We start from the raw sequence: 22,922 nt of genomic DNA, 5'->3' as shown, positions 1-22,922 counted from the left end.
AAATACCCATCAATTAATATTTATATGTATTTGATTATACATAAATAGCTTCATTTACTCATTACACCCGCTTGCATGCTCATGGAATTCCACAGTGACAATGTTGAAATTGATACAACCAACGACTTCTGACCTTAAAGTCCATTACATTACTTCCTAGGGGTTGGCATGCCAGCCATCTCATTTTACTGAAGTTTCCATGTTAGTAAAGTTATATACTGTTTGTAGTATTTTTTTAAGTAAAAAGATGATATTAGTGTTTACAGTTCACATGTGCTGCTGTGCATCAGACTAACAGACTAACCTTACACACAGTTACAAAAATCTTTTCACAAAGTTGAATGTTGCACGTATTGAAGCTTAGAACATGAATGTTTGCTTCTTAGACCCTTTGAAAGTTCAAGGTTCTTTGGTAGAACAATATCTGTATTCCCAATGCTTTAATCTAGAGTTACATAAGCTAGACATGATTTAAACATGTCCTTCAGTAAAAAAGTTGAAACTCTTCCTTGCTCAATTATACAGTATTAAAAGAGATCATTTAAAATCATGATTAGATTATTAAAATGAATGCAATTCTCTGATTCAGTACATGATCAAACAATGAACAAATTTTGATTAACATAGACTTAGTCAAGGACAAACACAAACAAATTATTTTTTTATTAAACTTGTGAAAGTAAGGGATTTTCAATTACATGAAAGAAATGTACTCTAAATCTTCGTTAACCCGGCATCTTAACCCTGGATAGGTACGGTGGGTCGTTTGCGACCCCGAGCGTCAAAAAAAAACAGGTTTTTCTCACGTGACTCACCCCTGTGACTGAATTTGTGGGTGATCGACCTGCAGGAGGTGTCTCCCCTACACGCTCTAGTAGTGTCCAGATGTGTATTGCTGTAGCTGTACTCCTTCCCCGATTTCTGAGACGTGTCGGGGTCGTTCGCGTCCGAGTTTACCCTTCTGAGGTAGTTTGCATAATTATCAAAGTTATTACGTATTATGAAATTGTCGTAGAATGGTGCAACTTGTATAGGTTATCAGTTGTGGAAAGTCTTGGTGGATTGTTTGGCTACCATGTGCATGTTTTTTTTTTAGTTAAAATGTCGTTCATCACCACGAGGACCATTTTACCGCGAGTGCCCCTTTTTCATTTTTTTTCATTTTTTTGCCAAGTCATTTTTCCGTAAGATATTGACAAATAGTGTCGTAAAACTTTTGCTTGTTTAGTGTTGGAAAGTGTGTCTAGATGATCTGGCTACCCATGCATGACTTTGTTTTTGTCAGATACGACGTAGTTATTGGTATATTGGGTATTTAACTGCGGTTACCAATTTCTGTTTTTTTCTCAATATTTGTAAAAATTACTACGTAGTAAGGAATTGCCGTATATTATTCATTTTTTTTTCATGTTTATGTGTTAGAAAGTGTGCCTTGATGGTTGGGCTAACACGTGCATGTCTTTTTTTTTATCTGAGATGTCGTATATTAGAATGTCGGGCATTTTACCGCGAGTGTCCCTTTTTAATTTTTTTTCATTTTTTTGCCAAGTCATTTTTCCGTAAGATATTGCGAAATAGTGTCGTAAAACTTTTGCTTTTTTAATGTTGGAAAGTGTGTCTAGATGATCTGGCTACCCATGCGTGATTTTGTTTTTGTCAGATACGACGTAGTTATTGGTGTATTGGGTATTTAACTGCGGTTGCCAATTTCTGTTTTTTTTTCAATATTTGTAAAAATTTACTACGTAGTAAGGAATTGCCGTATATTATTGATTTTTTTTTCATGTTTATGTGTTAGAAAGTGTGCCTTGATGGTTGGGCTAACACGTGCATGTCTTTTTTTTTTATCTGAGATGCCGTATATTAGAATGTTGGGCATTTTTCCGCGAGTGCCCCTTTTTATTTGTTTTGCATTTTTTTGCTTAGTCATGTTACCGTAAGGAATTGGCAAGTAGTGTCGCAAAACTTATATTTTTATAGTGTTGGAAAGTGTTTCTAGATGATCTGGCTACCCATGCCTATATTTTTTTTAGCCAGATATGGCGTATATATAAGTATGTGTTCGATTTTCCTGTGATTGCCATTTTTTCGTTTTTTTCCCATTTCTTTCAAAATTACTACGTACTAAGGAACTATCACAGAGTAATATTTCATTTATATGTTTATTTGTCGGAAAATATGCCTTGATGGTTTGTCTAGCACGTGGGTGAAATTTTTTTTTTCTGAAATGCCGTATATTAGAATGGCCATTTTTCCACGAGTGCTCCTTTTTATTTGTTTTGCATTTTTTTGCTTAGTCATGTTACCGTAAGGAATTGGCAAGTAGTGTCGCAAAACTTATATTTTTATAGTGTTGGAAAGTGTTTCTAGATGATCTGGCTACCCATGCCTATCTTTTTTTTAGCCAGATATGGCGTATATATAGGTATGTGTTCGATTTTCCGGTGATTGCCATTTTTTCGTTTTTTCCCAATTCTTTCAAAATTACTACGTACTAAGGAACTATCACAGAGTAATGATTCCTCTAGATGTTTATTTGTCGGAAAATTTTGTTTACTTTTTTTTTGATTGAATATCATCAAATTTTTTTAGCTAAAATATTGTTTTACATTTTTTTTTTCGATTTTATTTCCCTTCAAAAAAAATTTTTTGGGTCAGAATTTTAATTTTATAGTCGTAAAATAATCGACAATTATCCAGCAACCCACCATACAATTTTTATGCATATCCAATAATAATTAGATTAGTAAATAACACCTTGAAATTGACATACCCTTCCTACATTTCAAGTGGCAGATTAGGGAGTCTGAGTCAGTGTGGTTGGCGGCCATTTTGTGGACATATCCGAAGCGTAAGCTGCCCTATCTATATATATTCTTGTTCCCTATAGAATTTGTGATATTTAGGTATATTTTTTACTTGCATAAATATCATATTATATATTAAATATATGTATTTTTTTACGAAATTTCCAAGTACTCAAAAAATTACCTTTAGATATGGCCCCTGATATAAATGTAATTTACAAAATAATGAAGATTTTTTTACATATTTCTATTTTAGGATAACATATGTTTATTCCCTAAAAAAATTAGCCACTTCCTATTTCATTTGGGTACCCAAAAAAATTCATGAAATTTGGACAATTTTTTTTGGCCAAAAAAAGTTACCCTTTTTTTCTCATTTCAGATCTTCACCTCCATGGGTCTGACTTCATCCAAAATACATCAAGATGTGTCCTAAACATTCAAGAATCAATTCCTAAAAGGATTTGTGTATATATGTATAAACTTTTTTTTTATGAATTTTTATGTCAGGTCTTTTTTTTTTTCTACTTAATTTTTTAAAATATTTATAATAAATAGTTTTTCTGCAGATGAGTAGTATTTATCTTTACAGTTGTTTTAAGCATTCATTGAAGTTTTTTTTGGCAAAAGAAAAAAGGAGGTTACTGCAAAAACTGATTTTTCAAGAATTTTTTTTGGCGTCGGGGGTCGTTCGCGTCCGAGTATACCCTTAAAGGGGTGTCCGAGGACCGTACCTATCCAGGGTTAATATCTGAATAACCAGATAATCCAGGACATCTCTGGACCATAAGATATGTTTTGTAATAAAACAGGAAGTTTTGGTTATGAAGAAAAGTTGAAATACAGAAATGACCTACCAAGTCGGTGTACATCATGACTAGTAAACAATCTTTTATTGCAGAGTTCCCGCTAAATGTCACCGCAATTATCCTGGGCTTCAGTCTCATACAGTATCATGAGCTGTACTTGTGTGTGAGGTTATTGTGGCTTTTGAGAGTATTTTTGGTTGTAATATGAAAGCTCACATAGTGACCCTTGAAATTCTGTCTTCAGAAGAGTTTACGATTCAATTATATATCTTGCATATTGTGCCAGTTCCATTTTTTTTTTTTTTTTTTTTTTTTTTTTTTTTTTTTTTTTTTTTTTTAAGATTATATCCATCTCCACCCTAATGCTCTTATAAAAAAACAAGAACTGATAAAAAGCCAATCATAAATACCCATATAATCAGAACTGATACTTTCGTTTTGAGTAGTAATTATTAGCTACTGTATATTTGTAAGGTAATATATTGTAAATATATTTCAATGTTAATTGTTCAGTATTTTTTTTTTATTGATTTGGGATGAACTTCAACAACAAACAACTGATGAGAACTTTTTCATTCCCAGTTTTTTTTCATCAGTTGTTCTCACACTATTAGTATTGAGAATACTGTATGTACATCTAAATGTACAGAACAAAATTTTTAGAAAATATTTTGCAAATAAGTACTTTATCATATAATATATTAGGAAAAGTATTGTATAATGATAAAAAATTGCAAGTAGACATAGATAATGGCTGAAACACATGCAACGCACGACAGCCAGAATTTACAAAAAAAGTAACTTAAAACAGTATAAAATAAATGTTAAAGTTTTGTGTGCCAGGTATTACACCCGAGTAGGCCAGCACACCTTATAATGGTTACTGATGCTCTGTCTTGCAATGCAGACATCTTGGTGGCACACTTCTCTCCCTCTTGCATTATGCTCTCAGTCAATTAAATCAATGTATAACATGCTGTGTTTGAATTAATCCTCTTTTAGACTGTTTGAAGTAATTCACTCAGAAGATATAGAAAATATTTAAATAAATGAAGAAAAATTACAAAATAATGAGCTAACAAGACAATACATTGAAGTTCAAACAACTATGATTACAATTCATACAGCATTGAACATTTTGAACAATATTAATGATAAAAAAACATCTTAAAATTGCAGTAAAAACTTGAGCTAATAATGTTATACAAAGTCTTGATAAACAAAGAATGTATGTGTAAATATTAGGTAAGAAATAGCTAAATTATATTCATATTTCAAATACAGTATTGAAAAGTTTTATTGATCTTGTAATAAAACTTTGCATAGAGATATTTCTTGTTTGGTGCAATGAGCATAGCTGGGATTCAGTTTGAGATAGGCTTGCATAGGCTACAATATTGGGGCTTCACAAAGCTTTTGAAAGGGAAGTGACTTCCATTCTTAGGATACTGCTGATGTTACATCGCAAAACAATTTACTTGGTAAATTTTTTGCTTTGATTTGTGAAAATTTATCTTACATGAAATTAATCTATAAGACTTGAAATATATCAAATAGATTTATATAGTATACTAAAAGTTTCAAGTCTTACTACCTATGTGGAGTTTAGTGAAGACAGTGTACAAAATCTTCTTAAGTTTTAAACCAACTAAAGTCTTGACTGTTAGTGTGAAGAATATGTCGAGATCTATTTCACAACCGATAGTAGAAATTTCTTACTCTTCTTTTTATATCTCTCTTACTTTCATTTTCACTTCAGAAGAAATTGTCTTTAGAGCTAAGAGGTGGAGCAATGGTGAAAAAAAGTTTTTATCAATGTTAATTTTGCCAAATTCACTACAAATCCTAACAACATCATGTAAACACAAGTTGATGGCATGTAGTGGAGTTTCAAGGCCTTATAGTTTGCTTGTGCTTCCTTCAAAAAGTGTAATTCTGGTTCCATATATTTGGTTTTAAACATTTAAAATCTTTTTTTCAAAGACTTCTTGGATATTAGGCCATATTTAAAACTTCTAGAAAAATATGTATTATGACTCTCTCTCTCTCTCTCTCTCTCTCTCTCTCTCTCTCTCTCTCTCTCTCTCTCTCTCTCTCTTTTTTCTCCTCTATCACATTGCTATTATGCTTGATAACCCACAATCAAGCCTTTGACTAAATAAGGGGGAATAGATGGATACTTTCCTAAAAATTTAGCATGCCTCTTGTCACCAAAGCAGAAAATTATGTTTTTAGTTGTTAGCCAAATGTTGTTGGTAATAGCTGGGGGAAGAGAGAAAGATAGACGGGAGGAAAACAAAATATGAGGGTGTCTTCGGCATAACATTAGTAAAGTATACAGTACAGTAAAATCTTCTTATCTACAGCTGATGTGTTCTGAAAATCCCTACAGTTGTCGATAATAAGCTAGGTAAACTCTATGGCGAGTTGAAAATTAATTTATAAAATACATTACGCTATACTGTACACATTACCGATCACAATATAGTACAATTTATGGTACTGTACAATATGTACTTTCTACAGGCACAACACTATATATGTACATAGAACAGTATATATTTAGACCGTGTATGCTGTTTCTATTAACTACACTACTTGGGTGCTCCATTTTTCTTGTCGATGCTCCTTAGATGACAATGATGATGAGAATACCTACACCAATATGATGAATTGGTGATGGTGTAGGCTTGACTGCAGTTTCCAATTACTTGATGAAAGAGCTCGGGGCATATCTGGATCCATGTCACTCTATGAAAGTTTATGAGATGTGGATTGCATTAGGATACGTGAAGTGTAGCAGGCAAAACAAAGTTTTTGCTTGGCTGCTGACAATGTTGATGGTACTGATTCAGCAGCAGACTACATTGATTATACTGGTTCAATAACAGACGATGTTGATGACACTGGTTCGGCAGCAGACTACATTGATTATACTGTACTGGTTCAGTAACAGACGATGTTGATGACACTGGTTCGGCAGCAGACTACATTGATTATACTGTACTGGTTCTGTAACAGACGATGTTGATGACACTGGTTCGGCAGCAGACTACATTGATTATACTGGTTCAGTAACAGACGATGTTGATGACACTGGTTCGGCAGCAGACTACATTGATTATACTGTACTGGTTCAGTAACAGACGATGTTGATGACACTGGTTTGGCAGCAGACTACATTGATTATACTGTACTGGTTCAGTAACAGACGATGTTGATGACACTGGTTCGGCAGCAGACTACATTGATTATACTGTACTGGTTCAATAACAGACGATGTTGATGACACTGGTTCGGCAGCAGACTACATTGATTATACTGTACTGGTTCAGTAACAGACGATGTTGATGACACTGGTTCAGCAGCAGACTACATTGATTATACTGGTTCAGTAACAGACTATGTTGATGACACTGGTTCAGCAGCAGACAATGTTTATGGTGCTTGGTCTTCTACGGTTTCTTCATCAGTAGCCCCTTTTCTTTTCTTTAAAAAACTTTTTTATTTGGCATCTCTTGTGTTTGCCATTTAATTTCATCGTATGCCTGTGACATTGTAACATAGCACCTGAGGTACCTTGTGTCACCATTATAGACCTCTCCAAATGTAGAACATTTCTTCCTGCACTGATACAAATATTTCATCCTTTAAGATGGGGAATGTCTTCAGTACAGCTAGAGTGACCATTGAATTCACTACTGTAGTGAGGTAGTTAAGGACAGGTAAATAGCGTAGCCGAGTGGCTCCGCCCTCTCTCCTGTCAAAGACTTCATTTTTGTCTTAAGCCTCAACAAGTAGAAATGTGTTGTGACCTATATAAAGACTTTAACCTTTTTCTTTTTCTCACAGAGTAAATGGTCAATGAGATTCAATATGAATGTGAGTCAAAACTTCATAAATGCCGAGAAAAAGAGATAACACCGCAAGCATTTCAGGGCTTGGCTGGTTGTAGATCCACAATCTCTCTGTGCTTCTTGTAAGGACCATAATTGTTTCTAATCAAACCCCATGTGCCGAGTGCAGATCATTTTATCCCGTTCTTGAAGGAAAAATAGACAATGCTCTCTTCTCTGTTGTTATCCTTGGCAATGCTCAAGATGATGGTGAAGGTACTTGATAGTGATTGTCTCTAGTTTACACCCTTAATTATGTCCACAGAGAATATGCTTAAGGAGCAGGAAGAACTCAAACCTACATAGATTAATTTTTCAGGGTTTAGCGGAGTGTGGGGTGCCCCCACTGATTTCCGCACAACAGCATTGCTGACTTGTATAGAAAAGTTTGACCTAAGGAAAAGCCAAACCTATTGATATATATTCTGAGGGAGTCATTATGTTTGGCTAGCTCCCGGGGTCCCTAGTGCCAGTGGTTAATTGGTAACCTTGATGATCCCAGTGCCAGTAGCAATTCCTATAGTGCACTCTAAGACTAAGAAGGCAGTTAAGAAATCCTGACACTGTGGTAGGGCTAGTGGCCTAGCTGGTGAAGAGGCATAAGAAGTTACTTTTGTCAAGACCCCAACCTATCCATTTCAGGAAGGGACCTAAGGTGGATGCAGAGGTTTGTGTTCCCCCTTTTAAGCTGCCATTAATAGGGGGATGCCTGTCTTGCCATTAGGCAGCCTGTCAGAGACAAGACCCAGGCCTTGTGCACTGAGTATCTTTAAGGCTGGGTCCCTCCCCATCTTGCAAACCAATGGTGTTCACAAACTATCCTCAATCAGTTAAAGCCATAGCAATGTTTGAAGAGAGAGGGTTGATGGAGAAAATTGCCAATCTCTTCTGATGGATGAATAAAGAAAATTTTACCAGGGCAATCTAACTTGACTCCAAACCTCTGGATATGCAACTTTCGGAGGTGCATTGATGCAGTGTGGGGCACACACCTTGACTGCCTGGTTGCAGCACGGGTGTGGTCGGCAGAAGAATAGCAACTGTAGTTCATGTAGAAAATGCAAGCAGGTTTTCTAGTGCTGCAAACATTCCATGAACATTTGATAAAGCACTCGGGAAGTGTTGATGAGCAACGACATCACCTATTATTATTATTATTATTATAATTATTATTATTATTACTTGCTAAGCTACAACTCTAGTTGAAAAAGCAGGATGCTATAAGCCCGGGGGCCCCAACAGGGAAAATAGCTGAGTGAGGAATGGAAACAGGGAATATAAGATATTCCAAGAAAAGCAACAACATCAATACAAATATTTTCTATATAAACTATAAAAACTTTAACAAGACAAGTGGAAGAGAAACAAGACAGAACAGTGTGCCCAAGTGTACCCTCAAGCAAGAGAACTCTAACCCAAGACAGTGGAAGACCATGGTACAGAGGCTATGGCACTACCCAAGACTAGAGAACACCAGTTTGATTTTGGAGTGTCCTTCTAGAAGAGCTGCTTGCCAAAGCTGAAGAGTCTCTTCTACCCTTACCAAAAAGAAAGTGGCCTCTGAACAATAACAGTGCAGTAGTTAACCCCTTGATAGAAGAATTGTTTGGTAATCTCACTTGTCAGGTATATGGGGACAGAAGAAAATCTGTAAAGAATAGACCAGACTATTCGTTGTATGTGTAGTCAAAGGGAAAATGAACCGTAACCAGAGAGAAGGATCCAATGTAGCACTGTCTGGCCAGTTAAAGGACTCCATAACTCTCTAGCATTATCATGCATGAATGCATGGTGTTGCTCCCTCTTTGGAGTTGACATAGTAGTTGCACATCTCGGCAGTGTACCATGCTGTAGAGTTGTCAGTTGGATGCATTCCTGGCAAGAGGAATGTATTAGCAAACACGCTCAGTTACCAGGAGCAGTTGTGAGAATTCTCTAGAAATTTCACTAGGTGGAATATTTTTTGTTTGTTTGTGTGACTCAATTTGCAGTAAGATGTTTTTTCAAGGTTACGTCAGCAACAACTATCTGTATTATTTCAGAAACCATGCAACAGTCATTACTAAAATACTGCTTTATTACAAAATATCAACATATGAGAAAATAGATAAATACTGCATAAGCAACTAATGCAGCCTAGCGTCATCTGCTCGGATAACATTAGTTGGCATGTTTGCGTGTAGATGACGTTGGCAAGTAATGAGCTGTTGACCAAAACAAAAACAAATAACTTGCTACCTTCATTACTTAAAAAAAGTGCATTCAAAATCAATTTTTTTTTTTTATTACATATGAATGATAATTGTAGACTTATATTTTATGTCTGGTGAGTGTGAGTGTTTGTATGTCATTACTGGGATGTTTTGAGGGTTATCAAACTCTCCTATACAACTTCATCTTAGTGTTAAGACGCAGGGTGATTTTTGAGGGCATTTTTCAGGGGGGGAAAAAAGAAGTGTCTTATGACACGGGAAATACGTTATATCGGTATACTGTACTGGAACAATGTTATAAAACATTTGTACAAAGAATTACTGTATACATACAGACTAAATTTTACAAACAGTACGGCGAAGGCGTACAGTAGCATAGAAAATAGGTATTTCAGTTACATTTCCAAAGTACAGTATGTACTCTATTACAGTGTTTTTATATATACAGTACATACTTTAATTATTGAAAAAATAAACAAAAATCCTTTACAATCACTGTTGATTCATTATGTATACTGTAGGTATTCACAGCATTATATACTTATTTTCATTTAGAAAGTCTATGATGTTCTTACCTGTCGGTGGCTTTTATGCACTGCATGGTGCCCTGGTCGAGGGGCTGTAGGATCGAGGTAGTTTTTTTAACAAGTATTTGGCATGATTTTCCATCACAATGCCTTGAGGATGTCTGGGAGTGTGAACATTGTTTACAATAAGCAGCACCTTGAATGGTTACCCTTTTCTTTTAAGGTATGGTTTCATTTCTAGACCAAAGCAATCACTGAACCACTGCTTGAAGGCATCAGCAGTGTCCCAGGCTTTGGCATTGTGTTGCAGCATACCTTTGTTTTTATTCTTGAAAGCACACTGGTTCTTTGAGTTTTAACTCCTGTCCTTATCTTATTATCTGCCACATTGCCACAGAGAACCAAAGTCAGTCGACCCCTCCTTGTCTTGAACTCTAGTACTTGTTTGGCATTTTTGTGAATGCAAGTCCCACAAGTCATTTTTTTCTGGAAAAACTCCAGTCTCACCACAGTTAAGTACTTATGACTCATCTTTTCAAATTATTTTGACAAATCATGCTGGGTATGCTTGTGCTGCCACTTTGTCTGTAAAATCAGAGTTTTTGTTGATGTTAAGGATTTTAAATTATACCTTGTAAACTTTTTATCAATTTCCTGCCTGCTGAAAAGGCTTTTACACGCATTTCTTTGTATTTCTTTGCCAGGCAATAAAATTAATGTGGAGAAATCCCTGCATATTGTAAGCTTAAATCCTTTGGTTGCAACACAAGTGAATTGAGATTTAGAACTATATTCAAGACAGTTGACACATTTATAGTACAGTATATGAAATACAGCCGTGTTATTAACATGGCCTTCTCTTGGCCATTCTAGAAATACGTTGTACTATCTCTTGATTGTAAAATCTTAATTTTGTGTTGTATTATTGTAATATACACAGCCATGCTAAAGGTATTTATTCCTTGAGTAAACACATCTAGAAGATTGTGAAAATTTATTAATTTTATCTATGAATTATATGTTAGTACTTTTTTTTTCCTGGGAATTGTAGAATGAAGGATTTATTCAACTGTTTAGCATATATTAAGTAAGTGCTGTTGAGCAAACTTCCCTAAGGTATGATTCATGTTACTTTTCTGACCTATAATAGGATGAAGTTTATTTTGCTTTTGTAGAAAAACATATACCTTACTTTTCGAGGAAAAGAAGTAGATTTATTCAATCGTATTACTGTATTCACCTATGTCCTCAGAAATATTCGTTAATATAGATAAGTAAGGCCAAGATTATTCTTAGTTTATTAAAATCCAACCCTTCATTCATATACTAAAGGAGGAGTATGAGAATTCCCAAACAAAACAAGGATACTAAAATTTTAGTTGTTAGAAAATAGGAAATAATTCTATATAAAATAGAAAGTTGGCAGTTCAATAAAGACTTGGAAGGACATTTTCTTAGGTGGAAAATGCACTGCAAGACAAATTTGATGTTGCATTACCTTAAATTACTACAAACTCAGACAGACTAGATGGACTTTTCAAAGGTAGGCTAACTGCATACACAACTGTCAACCACAATTTCATCATACAAATATGTCAAGTAGTGAAGAGTGATGGCAATCGTATTTCCATAGGTGTGATAAGACCATGGTCATCGTCAGCGGCTGGTCTGTCGATTCCAAGTGTTCCTTCACTTGCTGTGGGAGTTTCACCATGTTACAGTTTTGTCCCACCTCAAAAATCAGGCAATTTAGTTTCATGTCTCTTAGGTTTTTATCTGTTCATAGATCATCAAGTTTCGGGGAGATATTTTTGTAAAAACAGCCCCTAATCTATTGAACTTGGGGCCATAGAGGGTTCTCCAAAGAATACTTGTACAGTACTATATCACGTAGTGTGTCAAGAGTTTGGAACACGCTAATCCACACAGAACAACCTTAATTTCTTGGTTTCTTTAATTCTTATTCAAAGGAATCCTTCGACTCAATTAGCGATAACAGAACACTTTCCATTACAGTACGGCGTTAGGATATTGCACAGCTTACTGGCTAGATTAATGGTAGATTGTGCCCAAAATGCATAAGAATGCTTGCATTTTGGTTGAATTCAATTCAATTCAACCAAAATGCAAGCATTCTTAACTGCTACATTACATTGAATACCTTAAATACCAATGTTGTGGGGGAGGGGTAATGGGTTACCCGTTAAATGCTTTCCCAAGTTGTACCTCTTCAGTAGAATCTTGTTTTACAGTGCTCGTAGAGTATGGGCTTCTTGGCAATAGTCTCTCAAAAATAGAGCTGACCTGTCTCCCTATCTGGAGGTGTCTTCCTGCCATCGGGAGAAACTACATAAGATTGACTCAACTTTACGAATGATTCCTTGAACAAGACCATGATTTGTTTTTAATTATTTTAATCAAAAACTTTACCATTGTATCCTATCGAAATTATTAATTTACACTAAACAACTATTCAGAACACAGTCCTTGTGAATAAGGAAATAAACTATAGAGATGACAACAATATTTAGGTCTTCAAAAGCATTGTAGACAACTTTTAAACCATTATAGTTATTATCCTTTATGAGGACTTGTCACTATGATTTAAATAATGTAGAGATTGATGCTTTTTGCTGTACTGTATGTATTTCATGATGCTTAGACATGTGACTTAGCAACATACTAAAAGTTTCCAAGTTATAACATTTATAGATTTTGAGTAAAATTCAACAGAAGAATTTGAGATATTTTTGACAATTCCACCATAATCATGGAAGATATTTCATTGACATTTTCTCGAGTAAATAATCCTCATAATATGATAAAATATATTGGATAGCTCTTTTAATACTATTTCAAACAATACATTTATCTCTGTAGTTGGAAGAAAAATGGGGAATTTTTTCACAAAGGAACAGAAAATTCTCACTTTTAAAATGTTGAGGATTTTATTCACGTCCTAAGTGGTTACACTTAATAATTCACAAAATGTAAGCTGAGGGTAAAGGAAAATGAATGAAGTTATTTGTGAAGTATAGGTTTCCTCTGTTTTCTGCTAGTACAGTATTACTGTACCTGGAATACCCATGCAGTACTAAGTATCCTCTCTTATGAGATGGTATTTTGAAATGCAAGGATATGAGATTGCATCAAATTACTTTTATTGAATGGATGTACAAATTTCTTATCTTGCAATCTTTGCTTTCACGAGTTTCTTACCTTCTTTCCCTTCTTGGTCTCGCCTTGAAAACATTTTCATTTTCTAATATTGAGAATCTTTTCAATGCTACTGTTCCAGATAACTTATTAGTAAATTGCCTCCTTGTATATGAAGTTGGGTTCCAATATAGTTGCTTAGCAAAGAAATATCTTCTTCCAACTCCATGCTAATGATTTGCAAATGAGGTGGCGGTATATTTTCTTATTGTCTTTTTATGACACATTAATGATCCTTTACTGGTAGGAAGGGTTCAGTTTAGACATTACTAAGTAATATTGCCAGATTCTCATGGAAGGAAGCTACAGTACTTTGTTAGTTTCAAGAATTTATAGAAAATATGGGAATTGTAATCAAAGCTGATGAAGAACATGCATCGTTGACAACTATGTAATTGATGTTTTATAAAATTCAATTTCTTTTATTTTGCTAAAAAATTCATCGCCGAATCGTACCATACTATTTTCCCAACAATGTCAGTGTTTTCTGTCTCCCTCCCCACTTTTTTATCAAGAGGATAAGTTGGATGTATGTTTCCTGTATGTTATATTACAGTATCTACTTTGCATTCTTATACAAGGCTATTTAGCATTTTAATCATTAACTTTGACTGTTGAATATATTTAAATGATATAAGAGAATAAATGAGTATCAATGTGCTCTTGCATCTTGCTATGAAAGTTAGTTTAGAAACCCAAATTATTGTTATTTCAAGGAATTTTGTATATAAGAAAAAAAATATATACATAACATTATACCTAAGGCCTAATATAGTATTAAGTCACAATAGGTCTTTGAATGTATGATTTTATTATATATATCTTTGATTTGTGACCTTTTCTGCACTTACAGCAATTTTTTTGAAAATAAAGATAAACGTTTGAGTTTAAAAGTGCAACAATGTAGAAGCTTACGCACACACAGTAGAATACACTATGCTGTACTGAAAATACACATGTAAAAATGTGAATAAATTTCCCTTATATAACAAACTAAAGCATGAGAGAGAGAGAGAGCAGATAAGATTAGTATCTGCAGTTCCCAGACGTATTGTACAGTACTCCAATTTTGATTTGACTGATTGTGAATTATTGCAAAAAAAATTTCATATGCACCTTCATTTATGTTGATAATGTGGAATTGGTCATAAGCCAGAGGCTTCATTAATATAGAGTTATTGATTTTTAAGTTCAGATTAAAAATATCTCTTTGACCAAGGTTGGAGTTCTTGTACAGTATACCAAAGTCATAGAATTTCAATATTTAAACAGCTATTATTAGTAGTGACATTTCTTCAGAAATTTTTGATAACATCTCTGTACAATTGTAGGTTACATCTTCACCCATGGATCCCACAGCGTCGTTGGTTATGGTAGATGGCCTGATGGAAACATCACTGGATCTCTGCGGACTGGGCTTCTCTCCCTCCAACCACTCCCGTCCCCACACAACTTCTCCACCTGCGCCCATCTCTCCGCCAGCCCCTAAGAATCCACAGCATTCAAATTTGGATCCCAATGCCCGTGTCTACACCCCAAAAGGAACTGTTACTTCTGAAGCATAAGTAAAAATAGGAATAAATCATGTAGAGTCGGGGTAAGTGTATGAGGCAAAACTATGGTATTTAATTTGTAAAGATGGTATTCTAATTGTTAGAACAAATAGAATAAATTTTTTCAAGTTTAGGTTATCATGTTTTTGTCCTCGGTATTCTTATTTGCTTTGTCTAGCCTGCGTCATCCTATGAAAGTCAAAGATTCGAAGCAACTCGTACCCCAAACGTTTTAATTTAATACGGTGGAATAGGACGAAATTAACCTACGTCCTTAAAAATAAGGTGGTCAGTGATCAGTCATAAATAATTTCTTAAATCTTTCATCCTTGGTCTTGTAATTTTCAGTTTAAACTGTTGTGTCTGAAATCAATTTCAGCAATTGATAGTGCATAAATATAAGTAATCAAATTTAGAATTGGCATTGTTGCATAAGCGCTTCATGTTTCATTCTATACAGATTGTGAAAGTTGGCTCTTTTTACCATACCTGTAATCAGTTTTGGTATATTTGTGTCTCAAGTACACCTGTGTGATTTAGTGTTGATATTCCTCTATAGCAAAAGGCTACCCTTGCTATTATTATTTCTGTATCTAGGGTAAATTATTCAAGTTAAAGAAAAGGGACAAAATTAAAGAGTAGTAATATTTGATAAAAACAAAAATATGTTGGTTAGATAATGAAAATACAAGGGAAATAGAGCAAAATTAATTTGGATTCTTTCTATATATATTGAGCATACAGTATTTGTTGTCTGTCTTGTGGATAAAAATCTAAATATCCAAGCATGTTAAGTAGATTGATTCTAGGTTGTAATCATTTACAGTATTTAACTTTATGATAATGGAACCTTTTGGTAACAGTAACATTTATAGGCTTGTTTGAATAGGTTTATTGTGCTTAAGTTACATTTTTCAATGTAAGTATGCTGAAATTTGACTACTAGAAGTTTAACTTTCTCCTATCTGTTTTTTTTTTTTTTTTTTTGTATTCCTCATTCTCAAATTTATTTTCAAAATCACATTTATTTGTACAGAGTGATGTGTTTACTACCTCTTTCGTCTCTTGTGTTTTTGTAACTTTGAAGGTAGTGTTGGTCTTTTAAGATGAAGCTCTTAGGTTCAAATTCGATCTGTAGGAGATCAAAAGTTTGACAATAGCTTTTGTGTAAAGTGAGGTTAGATCTTTCAGTTACAATGTGTATGTATGCATGTGTGTATTTAGGTTTTGTATGTCAGGATTTCTTAGTTTTTTCTTATACTACTGGTTGTTTCATGGTTCTATATGCTCCTGTGACATAGGTTTTGTGTATTTGCTTTTGTATCCTTCAATCTTTTCTTCATTTCATTTCATTTTCTCAACACTATATGTTTTCAATTGTTTCCAAAGTCTGCCTATTTGATAGACACATTCCTGTTTTTATGCTATAAACTATTTTTTTTTAACTAATGCTAACCTTCTCATTGTAAGGAACCTTCCATCCCATAGGGAGGTGTGATATCAGAACTCTTGATGTCCCTTTGTCAACTTCTTGGTCTTTTTCTCATTTTACGGTCAAATTCTGCTTGGTAATCATTTGACATCTCTCTTCTTGTGATGATTTTTTTTATAACATTCAGATGTTTAACGCATAACTGAGTAACATCTTAGTAGATACTGTTGCTATTTAAAAGATTTTTTCACTGAAAAATCTGTTTAATTCAATTATGTTTGTCCATCACCTTCAAGATAAGTCAAAGCTGGTTTCAAAATACTGATTATAAGCATAGCAAGGTATCTTGAAGGATGTGTTGTGGTAAAAAGAGCCTTCATTTGTACCTGAAATGTGAAACTATTTTGGGTATGGCCTACAGTAATTGTTGTAACTAAGAGATTGTCTTCTTTCATTCTTATCAAAGATTTATGAACGTTATTTCATATTGAATGATGGTTTTATAGATGCCAGGAAATGTTTCCATATTTTTCAAAGGTGTATGGAGGTCATGTTACAGTAGGCTATACCCAAACTGGTAAGCCTTTGATGATGCTGCATTAAGGTAGTTTCTCCTATTTGCATATTGAGAGATGTTATGTTGAGGCAGTAAAGAATGATATTGATAATCATAGTACAGTGTGTATGTACTCTAAAGGCAATTGGTTGACATTTGATTTACTTCTGTTATGTTAAAAGATTCACAGCAGAGCATCAGTTGTGAGATTTCCAAGGACACTGCAATAAGCACACTTTAAAATAGTTCTCTCTCTCTCTCTCTCTCTCTCTCTCTCTCTCTCTCTCTCTCTCTCTCTCCTCATGAGTGCCTACTAATTTATTAGATAGGTTTCAGATTGAAAGGCAGAACCATGCTTCTGCTTTTGCATGATGGGACAAATCTCATCTTTCAAACATAAAAGATATATGATTTTGAAGCCCTTACTGGCTTTATTTGCGTCGATAATTTGTGCAAATTTTACCACAAAATGGAAGATTATTTAAATATTTTGTAGTCTCTCAGTATTTAACCCTTTATGATGGTTTCCAGATGGTTTCACATGTTCATCCATATTGTGAAAAATATGTCAATTATTTAACTTTCTTTTAGTTAAATCTAATGTTTTATTGGTATGAATTATTCTCTCTCTCTCTCTCTCTCTCTCTCTCTCTCTCTCTCTCTCTCTCTCTCTCTCTCTCTCTCTCTCTCATATATATACACATATTGCATGAAATTCATTTCATAGGAAAGTCACAGGGCTTTCACTGTAAATAGTCAATCTTTATTTATGATAGATTAAGTGCCATAGTACAAATTGTTTTAGTTCCTCTGAAGAAAATTATTGCTCTCATTAAGCAAAGAAAATTGTTCTAAAAGGAAATTAACCCTTTGGTTATATCTCCAACTGAGTACTTCCTTGGGAGAACTTAACCCTTTGGTTATGTCTCCATCTGAGTACTTTCTTAGGAGAACTCATTATTTTTAAATTTTAATTTAATTTGCATAATGATATTTATGCAATAAAAAATCCTGCTATTAATTTGATCTCTAGTTTTTGGTATTTGAAATTGCCACAATATCGTTTACATTACAAGAAGATTATGTTTTGTTTTCATCTGATGCTGGCTAGTTTCAAATCTGACAAGTAGTGTCTGTATCTTCATGTACTTAATGTAGTTTTATTTCCCAATGTGTATGCTCATATAGATTACAGGTTAAGATATTTTCTCGGGAATTGTTCAGAGGTGTTCTTATTTCTTTATAACCTTTTTTTCCTACTTATTACATTTTTTGTAATGAGTAATATTATTTCTTAATGGCAAAGATAATGTTTCTTGATTTATCTATATTGAATTTGTTCGTTTTCATCAGATATGCCTTGTAAACCATTCATAAGGACTAGTACTGGATAATATTATCTCCATTTGTTAGATAAAGCTGGTAATGATAAGGGAAAATGTGCCTGAATTTATGGCATTTGACAGAATGAGATATCATTAGGATATATTGTTCTATTAAATGAAGGTTTTGTTTTTCAAGGACTATGATATCCAGTTTCCAAAACCATTAGTCATGTGTTTTGGAGGATTATAAAAAGGTTAAGTATGGATGGAATCAAAAGCTTCAGTGGAGGGAATTATTTTGCCAGTTTCGTTATTTGATTCAGATTTAGTTGTTGTTCTATTTTTGAAGTTGGGAATATGTGGAAAGAAAGTAAAATAGGAAATAAAAAATATTTCAAAATGGAAATTAAAATTCAGAGGCTGGAGCATTTGTTCAGAACGTTTGAAAATGATTTTATGATTGATGGAGTTTGAAGAGTTTGAACTAATTAATTACAAACTTTTAGAAGTACATATCTTTTTTAAATACTAACACCTAAATATTTAGTGCATAGCTACAGCTTGTTTACAAAGGTTTAGGGGTCTCTTTATCTTATTTTTAAACCCACCTCTCACCATTGTTGAAAGGCTTTATAATGAAAAGCATAATCCAAGTTGGCTATTTTGAAACTCGGTTGTTTTTGAAGCTATCAGTATATATTTTTTGCCTTGTCCATTTGAATTTTTGTAATGTTTGGTAAAAGAAAAGTAACAAAAAAGTTTGCTAATTTAGAGTTAGATATGGTACTATACAGTGTAGGGTATATTTTATTCTGTGATTTTTGGGCCATAAATGTGTTTTAGTCAAATTAATGAGGGATCAACTTTTTTGAAAACTTGTATTTGTGAAGAACAGTAAAAGTTATTTTTAGGGCACTTAAATCATGAAAATAAAGCCTTAAGCTATTTTGTATTATTGTATATATGTGATACATCTTCATTAAGTGTTATTAGAAAATTTTGATTTGTGAATTGATTTGAAGTTTCATTAATTTGGCAGCCAGAATGATGTACTGTATCATTTTTGTGTTCAGAGTACACATATTTGAATACACGAACAAACTATGTATACGCAAACACGTGCAAAGTCATTTGCACTCACTTGGTATTGTATTTATGTTTGCACACATACATGCATTAATGACTTATTCTCAAGGTATTTCTTTTTTTTCATGTACAGTATGTATAAACCTCACATTGATGCTCTGTGTGAAATTAATTGATTAAAATAAGTTTGTTTATTTCCTTTGGTGTCATATTTACATTATAATGTAACAGATTTTCAGTATAACCAGGTACATATCTAATATGTTAGTCTCCTGAGTTTTTAGAGACATTGTTTACCGGTTTTGGGTAAGGGCTAAGATGGAGAAAGACGCAATATCGTGAAGGCAGTTTTCTGTAGCCTAAATAAACCATTTCATTCTTCTTTCCTACATTCTATGGGCGCATAATACTCGAATGTTTCTTAGTGGTGTAATCCTGTCATAAAACTGCTCAGTGGGGGATTTCATTGGGTTCAAGTAACCCTTGAATATGTGTGGCTAAAGTAGGACTGCGACCAGAATTTTCCCTCACCTCTTGTGCACAATTTAAGAGAATTAAGTTTAGAATGGCATTTGCTAGAATAACTGAATTCTGGTCAGATGATGATGTAAGGTAAAGTAGATGGTCCCAAGTGGACACTTGGGAGATATGGACAAGTGTGTTTGCTGTAAAACTTGATGTCTTTATTACTATTAATTACCAGATTAGTAGTCCAAAACTGATTGGTGTATGTGTGTAAAATAGCTTTATGTTTGGAGCAGGTTTTCCTCTGTTTCATTTTATTTGTCTTTTGTTTTTGAGAATTTTTTTCAAGTCGAGATGCAGTGACGGCTAAAATTTTATTTTTTAATCAAATGCGTCTTCATGGGAAATCACGTTTCATAGAAATCAATATTTTTGTATCTAATTCCATGAAGCCCTGCTGTACCAATGAGATATTTAGGGTTCAATATTTATATTTATTTATACTTTCCAAGATTTATTTGGAGGATTTTTTCAGTGAGATGAAATGTTTATTTTGTATGGAAGAAAAGGATTATCTCTTGCATAATATTTCCCAATATTTGTTTTTTCTTTCTCTTGCTTTCCTGTAATTTCTTGGAACCAAAGGCACAAATGTTTTATCTTTGTGATATTGACCTGTTGTGATATTTTCAAGTTGTGTTACAAACTCACTCCAGAAGGGTAAAACTGTATTTTGTTCTGTGACATTCATATTTGGTGTAGATGAGCTTCACCCTCTTGTCAGTTGGGGAAGAGAAATAAACAAGGGACCCTCACTGAGCCTAGAATAAAGTACTGTAGTGTAAACAAGTGAAAGAGATGGGGAGCACACTTATCTGCCTTGAGAGATGGCAACAATTGTATACACTGGCTGTAAGGTAGAGACTTCACCTTGCCTAGACTACCTAGACACTCATGATCATGTAGACAAATCGACATTAGAGTCACGTTAAGAATTGTTTCTGATCTGTTCTTATTTGCTTATCACTAAATTATACAATTTGTGATTTCTATAATTTTTTGCAGTAAGTTAAAAGATTAATATTTCTCTCCTGACTTATCTTTGTTTTAGGTAGGTTTAATTTTGTATACAATATATTGATGATTTATGTTTGTAATTGTTACAAAACTTTCCTCCTTTTTTATGAGTTTTAACTTTGTGATCAAGAGGTTAACCTGCCAGATGGTTACAGTACAATATTACATATTCACATTTAGTAAATCAGACCTCTTTATCCGCAAAAGTTTTCTCCATTTCAGTGTGATGATTTTGTGCTGATGTTTGAAAGAGCTGAACTGGAGACAAGTCTCAATACATCAGTAAATGTGCTTCCCTCTCTTTTCTTGTGCATTGAGTGTCACATTGTTTTGCCTCTGTTTCTGCTTTACTAGTATTGAAATAGTTTAATACCATTTGGTCTTGAATTGTGTCATTACAAAAGTCAACATATGACTGGTACTGATAAATGTGCTGCCAGTTGCAGTACCTGGTAGCTGAGTGTGACGTTAGCACTGGAAATTTTTATCTACAAGGTGAAGGGTGAGGAGGAGGAGCAGGAAGCTGTGGTTGTGGTGGTGGTGGTGGTAAATTGGTGGAGGTGATGGTTGCTCTGAGATTATGAGAAGCATAGTTTTGTCCTTCCTTGTCAAAAGTTATCTGACAACTCTTCCTCCTCCTCTGTTAATTAAAGGAATGTATTATTTTTGTACTTACAAATCCTAGTGAAGTGTGGTACAGTACTTAAAGGATCATTTATGGTTAATATGATAGCTTCCAGGCACTGCATCTTGCACCATTGATGTAAGTGAATGTTGTGTTTCATTTTGCCGTACGTGTTGTGAACCAAGATAGTGGGTTCAGCCCAAGCCGCCAAGACCAGTAGAGCGGCTTAGAGCCATCTTCAGTCCAGCTGCCCTTTGGGGAAAATGTTTTGGTCCACTCTTTCAGGTTGCAAATAAAACTGCTCATGTAGCTACACTCAGCTACCCCAACCAATGAGCTTTCAGCCATTTTTCAAGGTAGTGTGATCCAGAGGACAGCTGTGGCATGGGACAGTCAGTCAGTGCTGATTTTCAGTTGATTTGTGAAGAATACATTTTGTCTGAAAAAAAATTACAGTTCAATTTGGATATGTCAGATAACCCAGATATTAGAAGAGGAAGCTCTCAGTGGTCCAACTTCAGTGTTTGAGAAGACTAAAAGCTTTTACACAACTTTTGAAAGTGCAAAACCTTGCAAAAAGAGACTTTAAAGTTTTGTTCCTGATGCAAATTAAAATTTAGTAAAGCTGAAACATCTGTAATAAGAGAAGGTCACCTTTTGAAGGGGCGACCACTCTGAGCTGGACTCCTCAGTGCCGCAGCCACTTTGATAGCTTCACTGGTCATGTGAGGTGGGTGTGAGTGGTGGAGGATTTGCGGATCAATGCTCGGTCACAATGGACCTTTGGAGAGGTCCAGGAGCTCTCTAGAAATTCATGTTCAGTCCTAATAAACAGATGGACCCTGCAGGGCCATTATTCCGCTTATAAGTGCATTTCATTTTTACCCCCAGTCATTTTCAAAAAATTGAGTTTTTTATTTTGCCACAAATATGTTCAAACCAGTTAGTTAATAGAATTTGAAAGCATCCATATTGTTGGTGTTGTTTCAAAGGCTGAAGAATTATCACAGGGAGTCTATTATATGCACACAAGAATTATTATGTAGTAAACTTTATTGAAGAATAAACCAAGTGGTTTCTCCAACATTATTGGATGAATGAAGGAGATTTTTTCATCCTTAAAGTGATTATACATATTTTTACCATTCGTGAATATCAGAAGTTCTATGTTCTATAATATTAAAATTTGCTGAAAATTATATAATACAATGTATTTTTTTCTAATTTTAATATCTTCAAATATTTACTTTAGTCCAATTTTATTGAAGATTTACATTCATGTATGAAAAATTTTGAAAGCTTATGGTTATACATTTTTTTTATGAGTTTCCAAAC

General features: G+C 34.1%; 1 protein-coding gene across 1 annotated transcript in view; it reads left to right on the top strand.

Annotated features, from left to right (window-relative positions):
- Positions 1 to 22,455, top strand: part of LOC137622935 (macoilin-like) — a 130,196-nt gene extending 107,741 nt beyond the window's left edge. Inside the window, 1 exon segment of the mRNA XM_068353510.1 lies at positions 14,800 to 22,455. Within this exon segment, the coding sequence (XP_068209611.1) occupies positions 14,800 to 15,033 (234 nt within the window). The 3' untranslated portion in view covers positions 15,034 to 22,455.
- The last annotated feature ends 467 nt before the right edge of the window (positions 22,456 to 22,922 follow it).

This window comes from Palaemon carinicauda, chromosome 30 (assembly GCF_036898095.1).
Source record: "Palaemon carinicauda isolate YSFRI2023 chromosome 30, ASM3689809v2, whole genome shotgun sequence".
In the NCBI taxonomy this organism is placed as follows: Eukaryota; Metazoa; Arthropoda; class Malacostraca; order Decapoda; family Palaemonidae; genus Palaemon; species Palaemon carinicauda.
This window is presented reverse-complemented; position numbering and strand designations above follow the sequence as displayed.